The sequence below is a fragment of the Larus michahellis genome, chromosome 2 (assembly GCF_964199755.1).
Source record: "Larus michahellis chromosome 2, bLarMic1.1, whole genome shotgun sequence".
In the NCBI taxonomy this organism is placed as follows: Eukaryota; Metazoa; Chordata; class Aves; order Charadriiformes; family Laridae; genus Larus; species Larus michahellis.
The window spans coordinates 49,020,536-49,039,727 of NC_133897.1; the positions used below are offsets into that span (position 1 = coordinate 49,020,536).

At 38.1% G+C, this 19,192-nt stretch overlaps 1 protein-coding gene across 1 annotated transcript in view; it reads right to left on the reverse strand.

Annotated features, from left to right (window-relative positions):
* Positions 1-19,192, reverse strand: part of LARS2 (leucyl-tRNA synthetase 2, mitochondrial) — an 89,091-nt gene that overhangs the window by 24,581 nt on the left and 45,318 nt on the right. The window contains exons 10-14 of the mRNA XM_074575225.1: positions 16,729-16,833; positions 13,768-13,883; positions 12,479-12,762; positions 9,207-9,305; positions 6,424-6,561 (exon numbers count right to left, since the gene is read on the reverse strand). Coding sequence (XP_074431326.1) covers positions 6,424-6,561; positions 9,207-9,305; positions 12,479-12,762; positions 13,768-13,883; positions 16,729-16,833 — 742 coding nt within the window. The remainder of the gene's footprint in view (positions 1-6,423; positions 6,562-9,206; positions 9,306-12,478; positions 12,763-13,767; positions 13,884-16,728; positions 16,834-19,192) is intronic.

Here is a 19,192-nt window from a genome sequence, read left to right on the forward strand (position 1 = left end):
TAAAATTTCAAATAATTATCTCAAATCATCCAAGTGAATTAGAAGATGAAAATCTTGAACAAAACCCCTGTAAACCTATCATTAACAAATGGTATATAAATGTTCCAGGACATAACTGTTCAGGATAAGTTTCTTCTACAAACTAAAGATATTACACCAAGGAAAAATAAAAATACTTTTTCCCCCTATCATTCAGACTTCAGTCTGGTTAAGATCTCAAACAGTTATTAAAATAGCTCCACTTGCTGCTATCTAAAATAAAGCTAACGAGGTAGCCAGAACATCAAAATCAGATAGGGCTCTCCACTGGAAGTGATTTTTCAAGGAACACTTATTTTTAATGACAAAGAGTTAGTTCAGATCATATGCCAAGTTATTAAAAGCTGAATGCAGGAATGAGCATTTCCTATTTTTGTTTATGCTGACAGAGGCTACAAAAATGCAATACAAAATACATTACCAAGTATGGGGAAAAAAAACCCCACGTCTTCCTAGCAGGAGACTGCAGAATGGAAACATGCCCAAAATGAGAAAACCAGAGCCTGTCTAAAAAACACAGGGCTCAGAAACAAATTGAGCCCTGTACTGAATTTCTCCTGATGTGCAGTGATTTTGCCAGTGTTGTGGTGGCTCCATCTCATGGTCACATGTAAAGCGACACTTTCATTTACATTAATAAAGCCACACACCTAAACCTTTCTCCTTGGAAGAAAGTGAGTGTTTCCTGGCTGCGGAAGGGGATTGCAGAGACGTCCCAGCCCATCAGGTGTGACGCAATTCTGATCTAAACACTGCAGCATCCACTCAGGGCCTGGTGTCACAAATACCTCCTGAACCATCCCACTGGGAACAACTGAAACTCAGCTGTGTTCAGACAGACAGACAGACACATTTCAAGTTGTAAGGACGCTGGAATGGGACACAACTCCACCCACCCATAAGCCTGTTGCCACCCACGCTGGAGTATGGGCACTGTGGCCTTAGCTGTGTGCAGCTTTTGGTTGTGTTATACATCAGATGGGACCCTGCCTGTGAAGTCTGCCTAACACCTCCAAGAAGGATCAGCTGTGCTAGCCATCAAGTGTGTAATCCAACTTTTTCCTTTCAGTAACGTCCATATACAGGTTCATTTCTATGGTAATCCTGTGGAAGGCCAGGAGCGAGTGGGGGATGTGGGAGCTGATAATTTTAGGCAGAAAAAAGATTGAACAATATTGAACGTTCAGATTTTGCACAATCAATAGCTGAGTGCTTTTACTTAAAATCAACACTAGTGATAAAGTCTCTAATGAACATAGAGAATCTCTAACATCCCTCCTTTACAGAATAAGCTATTTCTGTCACACACGTATCTTTTATTCTGTAATGCAGCTATGTAAAAATAGTGCCTTGTGACTCAACAGATTTGCTCTTTATCACAGTCAAATCTGCTGACTTAATGGCAACAATAAACTTTTTTATTGCTTCATAATCCTTCAGAAAGAGTGTGCTAGATTCCATTTACAATTATTCATCAGACAGAACCGATTACTGAAGTCGAGGGAAGAGCCAAATTCTGTGTAACTTGTACTTGCAATAATACAGTTGAGCAGGTGTAATGGAGTGTGTCAGCACACGCTCGCCAGGGTGGATTAAGCTGGAACGGATGAGGAGGTTGCTGGCCCCAGCTGCCTACCTGGCCCCTCTCCCAACAGTGGTCACAGCTGGGAGGGCTGACTGGCTTGTGAATTAATTCCAGAACTGATGCACTTTACCGACCAGATTGCTAGAACAAAATGACATCAATGTGGGCTTAATCTGTTGTCACATGTACCAATACCCCGAGGGTGCTATTCATTCTGCCTTGTCATAACTGAGGGAATGAGCAGCACTTCCCACCATCTCCAGTTCAATGCATTAAAAAAAAAAAAAAAGATCATGCCTCATCTTCAGGGGATATTTAAACTATATTGACACCTTTACAATTTTCAATGCCTATAAGCGTTGCATCTTCTATGAAAGCAGGCGTGACATCTGTAAGTGAATGGCCTATAATATTTCTATTGTAATAATGTACATCATCTATAAAGAGATTGCTTTGAAAATCTAAACTATGAAATTTTAAACTTTTGTTTTCAACCTCATTATTATATTAATAGCCATTAGTACAGAATTAAAGATTATTGGGAAATATTTCAATGGATTTAAAAGTCAGTGGATAGGAGCCAAACAATGAAAATTTCCATGAAGAAAACCTATCAAAATGAAAAATTACAACAGATTAATAGGATAATCATAAGAATTTGTCAGGATATAAGATAACACTTTAAATGGTGGCAGCTCTCATTAACTGAGATGTAGCAGAATTTTCCTAATTTAATCAGCGAACAAGATCTGAGCTACTCGTGGAAGACTGGATATGCACAAGAGGGCAGTGTTTTTTAACATTTTAATGTTTTCCCTTGGAGCTGTGGGCTTTGACACCATGACTTTAAGTTTCCTAAAAATAAGCTTGTTGTTTCTAATCAGCCTCTTCAGATCTCTCAGACCAGCCCTTGAGCAGTCCTATCAGAAGACTGAGCACAAGTGGCTTCTCACCAATGATAAAATGTATTTAAGACGTGGTTATATTTATAAAGGAGTTGAGATTTCCACATCAAAACAAAATCCTAACTTGACTTCACGGCTTAAAAGCACCTAATGCTTTAAGTGTATAGAGCTAAAGCAAACAATTTTGTGCATGATGATGAATTTGTTACAGTCATCTTGCATTCTGAACATAGGTATAAGCAGTACAAACAGGAGATCCTAGGAGCAATGCTGTAACATATCTTCACATGTGCAACAGTTCTTGAGATTGTATATGGCCTCAAAGGAATTCTCCACAGTCTTGCAAACTACTTCTACAGAAAGCAATTTTGATTTTGCCTGCTACTGTCACTGGACATCATCAGTGCTTTTTGAGCTTTTTTTTTTTCATTGAAGTTAAGAGGTTTTTTCTGCAATTTACCATATTAAGACCACTCGAAGCACAGTGCTTTGGAGCTACTGCTCTGTCACAGCAGACTATGAAAAAAACACATTCCAAATTCACAAGCTACAGAATCACGGACTCTTAAAATAATGTAGGTTGGAAGCGACATTTGGAGGTGACTCAGTCCAACACCTTCCTTAGAGAAGAACTAACTTCAGGTTGCTCAGGGCCTCATCCAGCTGAGTTTTGAAAATACCCAGTGATGGAGATCCCACAACCTCTCAGGTCAAACTGTTCCAGTCTGACCACCTTTACTGTCAAAATTATTTTCCTTCGATCCAGTTGGACTTTGCTGCAATCTGTACTATTACTCTTTTCCTTTCTCTGTACACTTCTCAGAAGAGTCTTCTCTATAATCCTCCTGTAGTAGACTGCAATTAGACTCCCTCCTTAGCCTTCTCCAGGGTGAACACACTCAACTCCCTTAGCCTCTCCTTGTATGACACGTACTTCAGCCCGTGACCATTTTAGTGCCCCTCCACTGGACCCTCCCCAGTTTGATAAAGTCTCACACACCGCGAGGCCTCAAAATGGGACACAGTATTCCAGATGTGACTTCTGAAATGATGAGCAGAGATAATCAAAGTGGACATGCTTTTGCTAACGCAGTGCAGTATACTCTCCAGTGGGCTGCTGATTCACATCTTACTTGGTGCTCACCAAGATCCCTACGGCCCTTCTGTAGTGTGCTCCTTCTCGCACAGTTGGCCCAGTCCTGTCTGTTTCCATGAATAATCTGCTCCATGTACAGGACTCTGCATTTGTCTTTGTTGAACTTCATGAGATTCCTGTCAGCACTTCAGACTTGCTCCTCCAACTTGTTAAAGTCCTTTGCATTGCAGCCCTGCCATTCATTCTCCCAGCGTGCAATGAACTTGCTGAGGATGCACTTTGTCGCACTGCCCAGATTATTGAAGAAGACGTTAAATACACTTGGCCTCAGCAATGACTCCTAAGGAATACCACTTGCAAACAGCTGCTAATCAGACTTTGAACATTGACTCTTTGAACCTGATGGTCCAGACAGTTTTTCCATCCATGCTGTAGTCCACCCATTCAGTTCGCACCTCCCGAATGAGGCTACAAGTATGCCATGGGAGAACTTGTTAAGAGCCTTGCTAAAGTCACGCTAAAAGATATGCACAGATCTCTCCTTATCCACAGAGGGAATCACCTCACCACAGAAAGAAGGCAGATGAGGTTCAGCGTAATTTCTCTCGGTAAATTCGTAGTGGCTACTCCCAGTCACCTTTTCTTTCATGTGCCTGAAAATTACTACTGGGATTATTTGCTTTAAAATATTACTGGGTACCAGTGTGAGGCTGACTGGCCTATAAGTACTTTGGATCATCCTTGCCTATTCTTGAAGATAAGTTTTGCTTCTCCCTTTCTCCAATCAATAGGGACGTCCCCTGATCACCATGGCCTTTCAAAAACCATTGACGGCAGCCTCACAATGGTAAAGTCCAGCTCTTTCAGCACCCTTGGATACATCATTTGGTCCCATGGACTTTTACGTGCCTGGTTTACTTAAATGATCCCTAACTCAATCCTACTCTACAGTAGGTAGTACCTCTCTCCCTCAAACTCTCCTACTAAGCACAAACCTTGACAGGAAAAGGCAAGGCAAAGATTGTCCTTTGCTACTAGATTCTTTGTCTGATTTTTTTTATCAGGCCAACACCTTCCTTGACGTTCCTGTCAATGTAGCTGCAGAAGCCCTTCTTACTGCCTTCATACTCTTCACCGGTTTCAATTCTAGATGAGCTATGGCCTTTTCTAATTCTACCCTGCCTACCTGGTTAATGCTTCCACATTCTTCCAGGGGTAGCCCATCCTCGCCTCCCCTTTCCATGCACTTCTTTTAGTACTTGAGCTCACTCAGGAGGTCCCCACTGGCCTCTTTCCCATACCTCCTCATTTTCTTGCACACCAGAGCAGATTGCTCACTTTTCAAGCACACCTCCCCTTCCTTGTGGTCTCAGTTTACAGCGACAATACTTCAGCCACCATAGTTAATGTTGTTTTGGGAGGTAGAAGTATTTGACTAGCAAAAGAACATTTTGCTGCTGTTCATTACAGCTCCACTAGATGGATGATAGTATTGTAAAGTCTTTTGTAGAACTGATAAGCCTGAAATTGCTTGCAAGGAAAAGCTCTGAAATTCTCTGCTTAAGGGAATAGTGCCTATGACAGAAAGGGTCTGCTTTGAGACAGCTGCTCCCTCAGAAGAGGAACAGCCTTCCTGCTACAGCCATGCAAGCTGGAGGCAACAGGGTGAAACACAGGTACACAAATCATCCACATCCAAAATCTCAAATACAGCTTTTTCTGCAAACTATTTTGCAGGCAGGAATGAGTGATGGAAACACATCGCCTGTTTTCATCAAGTTATTATGAAATAACCCAGGGAAATATTCTGCTGGCTCCACTAACTAGTCCATCTTTTTCTGGCGCGCAGCTACTTAAGTTCTAGTTTTGTAGCATTCAAGAGAGTCCAGCACCATGTATATGTAGGTTTGTCTTTTACATCGAGTTTTTAGCATGGATACTAGTAAAGAATGAATGCATACGAGTTGCCAGCTGAGAAATTACTGAGCAGTTGCTCTCATGGGATCGCTCATTTTGACTTAATCTATTGAAACGTCTCTGCTGACGGGAGAACTGGACAGAGCAAGGGGCAGTATGTCACCATTCTGACACTAGTATCCTCCCCGTTGAGGCACTCCTGAGATGCCATTTTAGGGAAAAAAATGGTCAGAATTTCAGTGGAAATGGGGACGTCAAGCTAGGACCCTGAGAGGACAAAGAATAGAACATCAGATGACTCACCTTCCTGCCTCAAACTTTACCTCTAACCAAAACAGAGGTTAGCCGTTAGGCTATAGCAGCATCAGCAACAAGAGTAGTTAAGAGTAATTATATAAAAGTCATTAAATAAAAAATAAACTGACAGCAGATACATATACTGCTTTTGCTTATCAAAATTGCTTTGCACTGTTCAGCTCCAATACTGCAGTGAATTATAGGAGTGCTTATTTTTCTAAATATGCATAGTTCCACTGAAACTAATGGTATTACTGTGCATGAAGTTACCTAATTTGAAATAATAGCACTACTCTGAATGCCTGAAGTTACTAGTTTATGCAAGCTTTTGCAGGCTGAAAATCTACAGCAACATTTCATCACTTGCTCTGAGCCAGTTAATACTCACGTAATAAAAATGCTATGTATGTATGCATACAGAAAATGCAACTGACTGTGAGAAACCAAGTAGTCAGCCAAGACTGACAAGCAGGAAAATTCAGGCTTATTCAATACAACATTCTATCATCGTTAACAATGCCCACTAACACTCTTGCTAGTCAAATGAAATATGAAAGATTTTTATAGAAATATGTAAGGCTTACTTGTGTTTTGTCATCTTCAAGTCATGGCAAAAATGGCTGAAAAACCTTGCATAGAATAAGTGCATAACTGCATGTTCCTTTCCTCCGATGTACAAATCCACAGGCATCCAGTAGTCTGCTAAGTCATTATTAAAGGGCCTGAAAAAACACAATTATTAAAAAAATACAATACAGTATGGAAACAAAAGATTAGCTCTTCTAAAGTAGTTCATCATACTTGGCTAGACACCACTATTTACTGAGAGCTATAAATGTGTTATAAAACTTTTGCTATCAGATCTCTTTAATTTTTAAGAAGCGTTATGTTTCTTAAATTACAGACAAAATTTTAATTTCCTCTGACAAGCAGATCCACGAAAATATTATTTTCATATATTTTAGGGAAGCAACTAAGATTTCACATACAATACCTGAGAAAGTGATGAAAATATTCGTTTGCTCTTTAAATTATTTTTTCGTAAGTACCCTGTGGCTAGCCTTTACATTTTTTAGTATTTATCAAGTTTTACATACAAATATATTACAGCAAAAGACAAAAGACATGCCCACTCAAAAACAGTTGATTTTTTTTTTAATTGGAGATTTGCATTCTTGCCATTAGGGGGCAATGAAGCAGTTTACTATAAGGTTGCAAAACATTTTGAAGAGTCAGATGGGTCACCATACTCCAACTGAAGGATGCTCTATGAATTTCCAGTAAATTTGTCATTTAGAGCATATTTACTATGTCATTGGAGGTCACCTGCATGGTTTCCTAGCATTGCTTACTGCTTCATTAAATATTGTTATGTCTCCTGTAACAGGGTCCTGCCTTCAAAATACCATTTTTACATTTCTTCTTTAATGCATGCTTTATGGACCCATTCTAACAAATTTACCTGTTTTATCAACTTGTTTGATTATTCCACCTGTAATTTCTGGAAGAACAACACTTTTTTCCTCACAGATGAGCCCAGAAGCAAATAGTGTATCTGGGATTCATGTCCTTAGTGGAACAAATCAAAACTAACTTGTTCACAGGGTTCCCAAATCAACAGAGTAATTCTCCCAAATTCTAGACCTGTGAAATATGACTTACAGAAATAAAGGGTTTACGTACACCTAGCTTAGCTAAAAAAACCCAAATAAATAAATAAATCAAATGGACGTAGCAATCTAGTGCAGAAGTCCATAAAAATGCTATTTCACTATAAAACAGAGTTAGCTACACTAACTGTTACGTCAACAGCTGGATGTCGCATCTGACTATTTTATCTTCTACTTCTGGAAAAGTCCCTTTTTTTCCATGCACAAAAAAAATATTTTAAAGTGTCACTGGAGAGGAAGCAGTCTGCATAACTCAGTAATATTAATAATAATTTCACAGTGCCACTAGAAAATAATTAAAATTAATGTGAAATAAAAGTGTTCACAGAAGATATTTCTTTAGTTTAACTAAACTGGTGCTGCCAATATCTAATAAAACCAACTGGCCCAGCTATACTAAATCACTTGCTATGCAGTATGTGCCCAGACACTACTCTGGGCAACAAATAAACCCCCAAACAGCCCTACATGTCATATCAGTATCTAAAAAATGCACCTCTTTCTATCTTCCTTAGCTTACACAGTAGAGCTGTTCCACTAATTTCTTTTTGGAAAAACCAGCGCTATCAGCAGCGCTACTACAGGTGGACTATGAAGCAGAAAACCAGCTAAATAACTACATCTGTCTTCTCACACTTTCCATGCTGCAAGCACTAATATGCAGCACATGAAAAGTCTCCTTTCATTAATTTTGCATATAGTCAAAGTGCCGACACAGCCGGAACTTGCTGTGATGCCACTTCGCTTCAGGTCTGCGCAGGAGGAGGTAGCAAGAGTTACCATAATCCGAAAGGAAAGAAACAAGGGTGCCGTTCTTGGCAGCTGGATATTACACTAGACTATTCCGCTTCTTACTGGTGGAAAAGCACTGTCTGTCCACACACTGACACACTCAGTGCACTGCCAGGGAGGGTACGCTCCATGCAACTTACCACAGTCTCAGAGAAAGTCACAGTAGGCTGTCATTCTTGATGGCATCCTGCACTAAGGACTATCTTCAGCTCCTCAGCTGAACATTTCCTCTGTGCCCTGCCCCATAATCCACTTTCATGTAAACTTCTGCCCTTTGCCTCATAACTCCTGTGCTTACACAGCTGTGTCTACACTTTCTGCTCTTGTAGATATCCTGGCATGGGAGCAACCAAACGCCATATTTTTAGAGCCATTCCTAGTCTATCCTGTGCTGCATTCAAGACAGAGGACAGGCACAAAATCGGGGCAGCCCAGGGGTTGATGCTTCTTTCTGCAAAGGCAGTTAGAAGCGAGAAACACGTGAGCGTCTGGCCTCTTTCTTCCTTCTCTTCTTTCGCTCTCTACAACTATCTGAAAGGAGGTTGTAGGGAGGTGGGGTCAGTCTCTTCTCCCAAGTAAGAAGTGATAGGACAAGAGGAAATGGCCTCAAGTTGCACCAGGGGTGGTCTAGGGTGGATATTAGTAAAAATTTCTTTACCGAAAGGGCTGTCAAGCATTGGAACAGGCTGCCCAGGGAAGCGGTGGAATCACCATCCCTGGAGGTATTAAAAGACGGATAGACGTGGTGCTGAAGGACTTGGTTTAGTGGTGGTTTTGGCAGGGTTAGGTTGGTGGTTGGACTTGATCTTAAAGATCCTTTCCAATCTAGATGATTCTATAATTCTATGATTCTACCCTGTGAAGCAGGGTGGCCCACCCAACAGCCCTGCGCCTGCAGCCCTCACCTGTCCCTGTTGTGAGGATCAGTGTACCTCAGATAGTACCAAGAGGAATCTACAAATGTGTCCATGGTATCGATTTCCCGCCGTGCTGCTGCTTTACACCTGAACAAGAGAGAAGGAGAAAAGCTATTTTTATATGAGTGACAAGCTTGGGGAAAAAACAACCGTGTACAGAGTGGCCGTGAAGACATTTAGATTGAAAACTGAATGGGTCTGAACAGTCTCAAGAGTGATACGTTCAGAAGACAGCCAACACAAGTTACAGAGGCCACTCTCCTTCCCTCTCCCTCCCAAACCAAACAACATGCAAATCAAAAAGAAGCCTGAACAGCTATAACATCTTGCAACAGCAGAAGACAGCACCGCCCCGGACAGCCTTCTCCATTGTATGTTCCTGGCATTTATTAGAATTGTCATTTTAAAAGAAACGAAGCAAGTCTTAAAGCACAGACAACCGTACATTGCCATAAAGTTAATGGTAACTCAATACATATCACATTCATTAGGTACCAGCAGACAAATCATTTTATAAACATTCAGCAGATGGAGCAGGTGGTTGCCTCTCTGATTGTCTGGACAAAAAAGTCTTTGCAGAATCCATTTATCGTCTCTAGAAAAAATGAATTTAGTTTAATTTCAGCTTCCACTGAGATGTAGCAAGTCTCTTCTAGACCTTGTAGCACAATTTTAATTTGTGATTAACTGCAAATCAATTTTTGCTTATATTGGCAGCCCTGACAAAACAGTTTTTAAATAAATTTTATAAGCTCGGCTTACTTTCTGCTGGTTTCTCCCCAAATGTAAGTTATTTGTTTGTAGGAGCCAATAATAACTTTTAATAAACTTTCATTTTTTGTAAATGATCCCTCTTTAAAACTCTTACTATTAAATGGGATTATTCTAATATAAATAAAACTTTGCAACCTGTGATAAACTTGCACATAAATACCACTGGCTATATGTAACAAATGTATGCAATTTATAAATGTATGTAAATTTAAATGTATGTATACGTGTAATAAATATCTGTAATAAATGGGTACTGGCTATTTAATATTTTCCAACTACATATTTAGTCTGTGACCAAGCTTGATAACTGAGCCGCAACATGTATCTGCCTGTCTGCCTGTTAATTCAGCTTGGCTTGCTGAGGCAAGTTTAGAAGAGCATCACCAATTAACATTTTCCTTCTCTCTGTCTCTGCCCCAGGTCCTTTTCTACCAGCAAGTTTTTCTTTCAATGCAAATAATGCAGTAAAGAAATTTTACTCCTGACTGCTTTTTGAAATAGAATAACCATTTTATTAAATTGTACATACAAGCAGTCTTGGCCAACGCAAAATAATACTGTATTATATTGAAACAGAATGGCTTTTCAGTAAGAAGCAAGAATACTTTACAGGCATTGAACCATAATTATGTCTGCTTCATGCCTCTGATGTTGCCTGTACTCCAAATGGACATGGCTCACTAAGAGGCAGACAGCATGAGCATCTTTCAAAATGTATACAACAGGCACAATACTGTAATCTCATTAGACGATCTTCAGACAACTAACGCAATTACCTGGACTTGTATAACAACGAATAAGTTGGGCATCTCCTCCCATTTATGATTGCTTACATTATTGTCACTCAAATACTCGCAGACTTTTGTATCTTTCCATCTTGCTTTCCTTATTAATTCTAGATATTAAATGCAACTAAGGAAAAAACCCTCTATTACTGGAGAGAAGGACTAAAGGAAGGGATGACGTAATTTCTCAGAGCAAGGAAAAGCAAGGAAGCAAGGAAGAGGGCACGCACAAAGGCAATAGCTCAAAGGATTTGAAACTGTAGCAGACATATGGATGAGCAATACAGAAGAGCGCTGTCAGACAGGTGAGAATTAGAAGCCAAATAAGGGCGAGAATTTTAAAAAAAAAAACACCTGTTAATTTCAGCAAATTACCGTATTTTAGGCTAGGAAACTAATCCTGTATGCCTTGATTCACTTCTAAGTAGGGCAGCCACAATAACTATCCAGAAACCATAAGGATTTGCTATACAGCAAAATATACAGTTGCCTGGTAAACAACAAAATCATTTTTGAATTAAGGTCAGGAGGAAGCCAGGAGTGCAGACAGTGACTGTAGTAACACCAGGAAAAATTTTCAGTTGAAATTAAGAATTCTAGACCAAGGCGCTTCCGGGGATTTTACTAAACCTGTAGATCTTGTTTAGTAAGGCTTCCCTGTCAGAGTCACACTTTAAAGTATACTAACTATATGTAATTTAAATAGGCATATCTGAGAAGTAATTTTTTTATATGGAAACATGAAAGTAAATGTGTGTTTTACATAAAATACATGTTATCAACAAAGGTCAAAATATATATTCCCAGAGAACCACAGAACTGCTGTGCATAAGCTGCCTATTTAGAAACGAAGATCACAGTGATATTCTACCCTGCAAATGTTAAAATACAGTGAGATGTAATGAAACTGCTGCATTATCAATGAGAGCCCTAATGACATTTCTATGTCTGATTCCCCTGCCTGGCAGGCTGATAACATACTTCTCATGTGGTCAGTCTGTTAGCAGCAGCATTGCATCGCACTGCTGATGAAAAACTTCTCTGGGATAACTCATGTTCTACCAGTTCTTCTGCAGAACCTGTATGCAAACTTCAGTGTACAGAGTATCTAAGTAGCCCTCAAGATCATACAACTGATTTTCATGACATATCTCTCACTACTTAATTTAGGCTGTTTTATTTCTTAAACAGCTGGACTACAAACAATAAAGATTACAACGCTGACAACATGCACATACTTACTGTCTCCTTCAATCTGAATTACATGCTGTCATCTCTAATATACAGTGAATGTGATTCTTCATGATAAAGAATTATATAGCTGCAGAAACGCTTTATTGTTGGACTATTGCTAAGAAAATGAACATGATGTTAGTTTCCTTAAGAAAAGGAAATAATTCGATAGTCATTATAAGCTTTGTATTAACTCTGCTGGTGAAAGATAATGAAAATTCTTGTAGCAAATGAAGTAAGAAATACTGTTAAGAAATGAAGGTTTATGAAAAAAAAGCAGTGGGTCTCTGTGTTGCAAAAAAGGAGTTTTACAGAGTATATAAGAAAAAACCAACCCTATGCTGAGTCAGACTAAATACCATTCTGGAGTAGTATCCTGGCTCAGAGTGGTCAGTTGTCAACGCAAAGAGAAACAGGCAGGTACAAAGGGATCTGTCCCAGTCCGCAGTAAATGCAGCATTGGCTTACCTTGGGCAGGAACAGTTCACCCATTCTGGAGCACCTTCTAAAGGTGAGGCTCCCTTTCCCGTGAAGGTGGTTACATGGGGCAACACCACAGGTAGGTCTTCATAAGGTACGGGGACAGGGCCACAAGTCTGGCAGTGAATGATGGGAATAGGTGTTCCCCAGTACCGCTGTCGAGATATTAACCAGTCTTTTAATTTGTCACTTGTTAGGTCTCCACCTATTCCTTTATTTTTGGCCTGCTGGGTAATAGCTTTTAAAGCCTCTTGCCGAGTCATGCCTGTGATCTGATTAAAAAAAAAAAAAAAAAAAAAAAAAAAAAAAAAAAGAAAAGCAGCAGAAGTAAGAAAAATGTATATTTGCTGTCAGTGAAAATGCAAGAACAGACAAAAAAAGTCACAAGTGCAATTTTTGAAAGTTTACGGCTCTTCTATGAATTTTCCCCTTCCCACTGCTTAACGTCCTTCTATCCAAGAGACCATGAACATACCAGTTATTTGATTCATTTAAACCCTCTTAATCAAAGGGTAATGTTGTTGATGGCCTGAATAGACAAGGCTGAGAAAGAGCCCTGTAGACCCCTTCAGCCTTTATTGGCAGCTATTTGCATTTACCGCTGATATTTTAATCAACTGCTGTATGCTGAAGCTTCGGAATATCACCAACACAAGGCAGAGACTGAGGAAATGTGGATGGTTCAGCAGCTTTCTTTCTCCTACGTTCATTTGGGGTTTTTCTGTTCTTGCTTTCAGATGCATCTTAACCACTTAGACCCTACCTGTCATGTAACAGAATATGAGCTTTGCGTCTGCTATGAAATGCATTTTTCCAAGACCTATAACACCATAGAAATCTTATATTTAAATATAAGATTTCTATGTCACTTCAGGCAGATACATTAACAGAAAGGCTTATGACACATTTCAATGAATAGGGGGGAAAAAGCACTAATATATTAATGTTTAGCTTAAAAGTGTATTGAGATGGTGAAGTAAGAATCAACTTTTAACACAGGATCAATTACTCAGTTTCCATTATAAACTCAGACAAATACTGTAGCTTCTTCTCCTGCACAAAAGGAAAAAAACCTCATTTTATTGCTACAGAAGAGCCAGCATATTTCATCATTAAATTATTCCTAGAAATTTGGTAGCGTAAGCCTGGTTTGATTCTTGATTAAAAAAAAAAAAAAAAAGCCTTTAAACATACAAATTATCTGGCACTCTCGTGAAAACAGATTCAGTTTGCATTGTTATTGTAAGTTGGAAAGAACATCGTACTTGTATACCCACCTCCCCAGAATTAATGACTTTCTCCAAACCATTTGGCAATCTTTCAATGACTTCAGTGAAAGGAATGCCCAGATTCTTAGCTACTGCAGCATCTTCTGCACTTGTACTAGGTATTCCTAGGGGGGAGGGAAAAGTGAAAAGAATAAGTTAGTTCTGGGATTGACTAATATGGATATCAATCATCAATTTCAGGATAAAACATTTTATTTCTATGACACTCTCTTAGTTTAAAAATCTAAGAACAATAAAAATGCTTTAATTATCTTTAAGCAGTGAAATTCAAACAGCAATAATTACAAACACATTTTCTCAGTTTCTGTGTAATCCAAGTATTAATCAACGTCCCGCCACAGAAAAGGATGAACATTAGACAGTTCAGAAAAAGTCTAAAAGTAAAGCTAGAAAAATCCAGACAAATAATAAAATTTTCAATACAAATTTATTATCCAAATATAATATTTAAATATTACAAATGTAAATTCTATTTGCTAATATGGGAAATAAATACTAAACAAACAGCCTAAGTAGTCCTCTTGTTTCAACAGTAAATTTAATCTTTTTCTAATTTCATAGTTTATTAAAATGTACCGCAAAAATCTCTAACGTTACTATCCCTTTAACTTATTATGAAAGACACGATTTATTTATAATCTCAGGAAAAGAATTCAAATAACATCTGTTTTCTATTCAGAATGTAACTACTGAGAGCACCTCCTACCGCTGTTCAAGTCAGTTACAGAAGTCAGAGTATTTAAGGCCCCTCATGCTGTCTTTCCCTTTGTATCTTATTACTTGGGTCAGTCATACATTTTGAATGCAAGCTCCTCTTCTAAGCCACGTTGACTTCTTTTTATTATAGTGATTTACCAGCACCATGAAATGACACATTATTTTTAAATATATCTTACTCATATTGATAGATGATGACATCTTCCCTCTGACTTTGCTGTGTGTATTTTGAAAAGTACTTTGTTCTACTTTGGAGGATTACCTTTCAGGGTGAGTTAAGACATTTATTAACTTCATTATCCCATGTATTCTGAAATAACATTGAGATACTAACAGATTTATTATTTCCACAGAGAGACACATATTTCTTCATCTTTTTTTCCTTTCAGTGATCATTTATTTAATATTTGAACAATCTTGCACAATTGCTGTCATCTTTAAAAGGCAAAGAAACTTATTTCAACAAGCCAATCCTAACATTAGGTCGGTGAAAAGTACAGACAAAGACTCTCAAAATATTGCTAAGTACACTAGAATTATTAACATACAAACTACTTCATTCATAACCAGTTTAACAATTGTCTTTGTTCAGGCAATGAAATGCCTGCTACACGTTAACTCTGTCAATATATAATATTTTGGAAGCAGATAACAAGAAAACCAAGCAAAACTGCCCTGTGACAAATAACTCCCTAACTAGCAAAATATGGAATTGTTATTTTATCTTTCCAGCAGATGTATGCTCTCGCAATTTCAAGGCCCTATTATAGAATCTTAATTTGTCAGAGAGCCCTGCAGCCTGCAACAGGTGGCTTCACAATATGCTCTACAAATGGAAAAAAAGCAGGCCCCACTTTTTGGTCTTCTTTCTTTCGAAAAGATGATGCAATTAATGTACATTCGCAGAGCTCAACAACAGCTGGCATCCAGAACTTCCCGGGAAGAGCTGGGCTGTTTCCAACAGACATAAGGCCAAGGTACATGCCAGTGAGCAAGCTGGAAGCTTTTAATGAAAAATATGATTAGGTATCTCAATTATTTGGCTTCTCTCACATAAGCGGAGGTTCCAAGGTTCTCAAAAACAGATTCATTCCTAAAGTGTAAGATGCGGGCATGGCGTAAGCAAGCTATAGAGCCCAAGTGAATAACTTCTACCAGCCTTGTGAGGGTCATCCAAGACATTTTTGCAGTGTCAGCTGGTTTTATTCAGTCCAGTTGTTGTGCAGGAACAACCAACATTGGCAGTGGTGTAGAGAAGAAAGGAGTAGCTCCAGGGCAGGAAAGAAGTTAACAACAGGGAGAAACAAAAGGGACTAAGGGATAAGGATGCAGTGGAAAGGGGAAAGAAGAGATAAAGAAGTATTTCCTATTAGGACTGGCACAGAACATTGCCTACTCATTGCAGCTGAGATGAGACCACAGCAAAACACAACAGTAAACAAAAAGCTTGGTGGCGGCTACTGATGAAGGTACACTGAGAAGATTAAAATGGACACAATTTTAAAAAGTTAGTACAATTCCTAATTTTACTTAGAAGGACAGTCACATCATCAGTACTTAACTGCCTATATTGAAAGGCTAGGCTCCCTGTGCAAGAAAGGAGTAAGTAATCCTAAACTAGGTGCCTGAATTATGGGAATGCTTCCTTTAGAGACAGAGGGTCCAACATAACTGTCCAGGACTACCTGGACAGAATTATTACCTATTCTGATTTACTTTACTGACCTCAAGAAAAACACTACTAGATGAAAGTCAAACTTGGAACTTTCATACATTTACTGTCTGAAACATTTCTCCATCAGGCTGCACATAATTTACATAAAAACAAGACAAAAAACCAAGCTAAAACTTTTAAGTTGTTTGCAAAATGTTTATGTCAAATAATGGTACAGTTCTGTTTTGCTTAAGGATGGTGAGAGAGAGCCAAATACACACGCACTGTAGGTAATCAATCCTCTTAAGATATGCAGATCCTCAAATTTAGCTCATTAACCGTACTAATTTTATAATATTTCCATTAAAATTTATCATCCTGTAAATCTCTCCCCCAGACAGATTCCACATAACTACTTTTCCCTTCCTTCTTCACTAATGAAGAACAGTAATGAAGAACAGGATGCCAAAGTCCAGAAGAGAGTTACCGTGTTCAAAGATTTGCCGCAACAGTATCTGGTGCTCCAACACAGCAATTGAAAACTATACTATTTCACTCACACGTTAAATGTCACATACCTATTTTAGTATCGACAAGATTCTCAAAATTGGTTTTTGCTGAGATGACTACAGGGATCTCCTGATTGGTAAGCAAATTCACAGCTGTTACTGAAGTAAGCGAGTCTGAAAACAAATGTAATGATCACAGTAAGTAAAATATGACAGAAAATATGCTTAAAACTCAGTTTATCTTAAACATGCATGAAATTTAAATTAGAATTTTGTTTAAATAAGAAAGAAAATGAAAAGCCTAATCACATTTCTAAAATGTTCAGACGTATTAAAATCTTCAGTAAGTCTGACTGATAAATTCACACGATGAGAAAACATAACAAACACCTGAATAAAAAGAGTAAGATTTGGACTACAGTAAAAAAAAATAGTGAGTCCTTGACCACTATTTGTGCGCTGCAGAGCTGTACGAACTGGGTCTTGTGAGCCCTGAATTATATACTAGCAGACATTACAAAATTAAGCAGAAAAAAATCCAGTTATTCAAGTGAAACTGAAGGGGAGTATATAAACTACACTTATTTGTTTTCTTACAGAAGAACTACAAAGTATATTGACCAGAACTACAAAGAAATACTGACCAGTGTAAAAAAAGAAACCTAAATAACTAATTGATTTCCAAACAGAATATTTATATTCATATTAGAGATGAGGAACCTACTATCCACAGGGAAGGGGAGAGAGAAGAGGAGAGAATCAAGGCTGATAAACTGAAATTGATTTACAACGTGTAGCTTTGGTGACTCGGCAAGAAGAAAATCAAACCTGAGGATTCAAATCCCACATCTCAGTTTGGACCTGTTTCTAACTTCTTAGTGCCTTTAAGTTGATGACAATTACAATAATTAAATAATTAAAATACAGACTGCTAAGAGCTTCGTTTCACCTATCTTCATAGCTAAGCTGAGGAAAGTCTCAGTCTTGTATTGCTATGCATAAAATCTGCTTGAAATAAAATAACAGCATTTTAGAGAGTAGGGCTACTATATCTCATTAGTCTTGTTAACACAAACAATATATTCAATTTCAGGTCTCTGAGATACCCATATTCTAGACAAAATTTCTCACGTTCAAACCACCGCACATAGATTTCCTCCTCTGTTTAAAAATGTACAAAAGGAATCATTTCATTCTTTAAAAGCAACTAAGCAAAAAGCTTCCTGATCAGGATGCTGAGTGGGTAGGACAGTCTGCTTTTAAAATTAACTTCTCTCTTCTACCCAGCAATAATTTTGATTTTATGCTGAAACCCGAAATAATAACTCCAGTTAATGAAGGCAGTCTTTATTTTGCTCATTAGCTCGCATCATTATTATAATAGTGGTAAAGAGATGATATTACAGTTACAAATGTAAAAGAATGTATGCACAGTATTATAATAAGATAATGAACAATGTAAGGATCAAATCTTTATCTCAGATACCTCACACTGACAAAACTAGAAGACTTACCAGATTCTAAATTAACATAAATTTTGCTAGGCTAAAAAAAAAAAAAGAATGTTTGAAAACCAGTTGCTCACCTCTATTTAAGTAATAATAGCCTAAAATACAGAGCTGTACTCCAAGAGTAAAGGTATTAGACATTTAAGTTACTTTGCCATACAAAATCTTTTTTTTCCTCTCCTAGAAAACATAAAAACATAACCTCCTAATTATTTAAATGAGAACACAGTGAAGAAAGGGAGTTACAAGACTATCTCTGCTGAAAAGAAAACAATTAAAATTTTAATGTTACTGGTGAATGTTTTTAAAAAATCTTGGTTTATGTGAAAATATGGTCTATCCAAAGCCATCAAAAATTTCTTTTTACTTAAATGCCATTGTTGGCCCTTCTTACGTACCATGGCTGAAATGCATGTTCTCTTCTTTGTAAAATACCAGTCCATACCTTTGAAATGCTCAAGAAATAGTAAGAAATATCAGCCAAATTCAACTGAAAATGGATATATTTACAAGCAGCAGGAGTACATGATAGCAGAGTTATGATTCTGAAATTGCATCCGATTTAAAGCCTCTTTTTCAAGGCCTTACGGCTCTCATTATTCCAGATAAGAGTTTCTTAACTTAGCTCAACTAAAAGGTGAAGTTTATTGTTAACAGACACACGAAAAAAGCCTATCAAGTATTTTCATGTTAAAAAATCCAAATAAATATATCGTGGTCATTATTAAAAACAAGTTTTGCACCTGTGTGGTTTGGCTTAAAGCACAAGATCCAACAAAGATACAGACACGTACCTGGAGGAACGTTTCTGGGGTCAGTGCTTTGATTTGGCTGAATTGTAAGAACTGCAAATTTCTTCCTTTGTTCCTTAATAAAAATTCTCAAAGCTTTGCTCAGCTCTGAGACAAGGGCTCTACATACTCAACACATTCAGGCTCCTTTTTTTTTTTTCTGCCAGCAAGTGAACTTTATTAAGGTTACAGAAATGAAGCACTCAAAAATAAAGCAAGTTCTGTTCAACCATC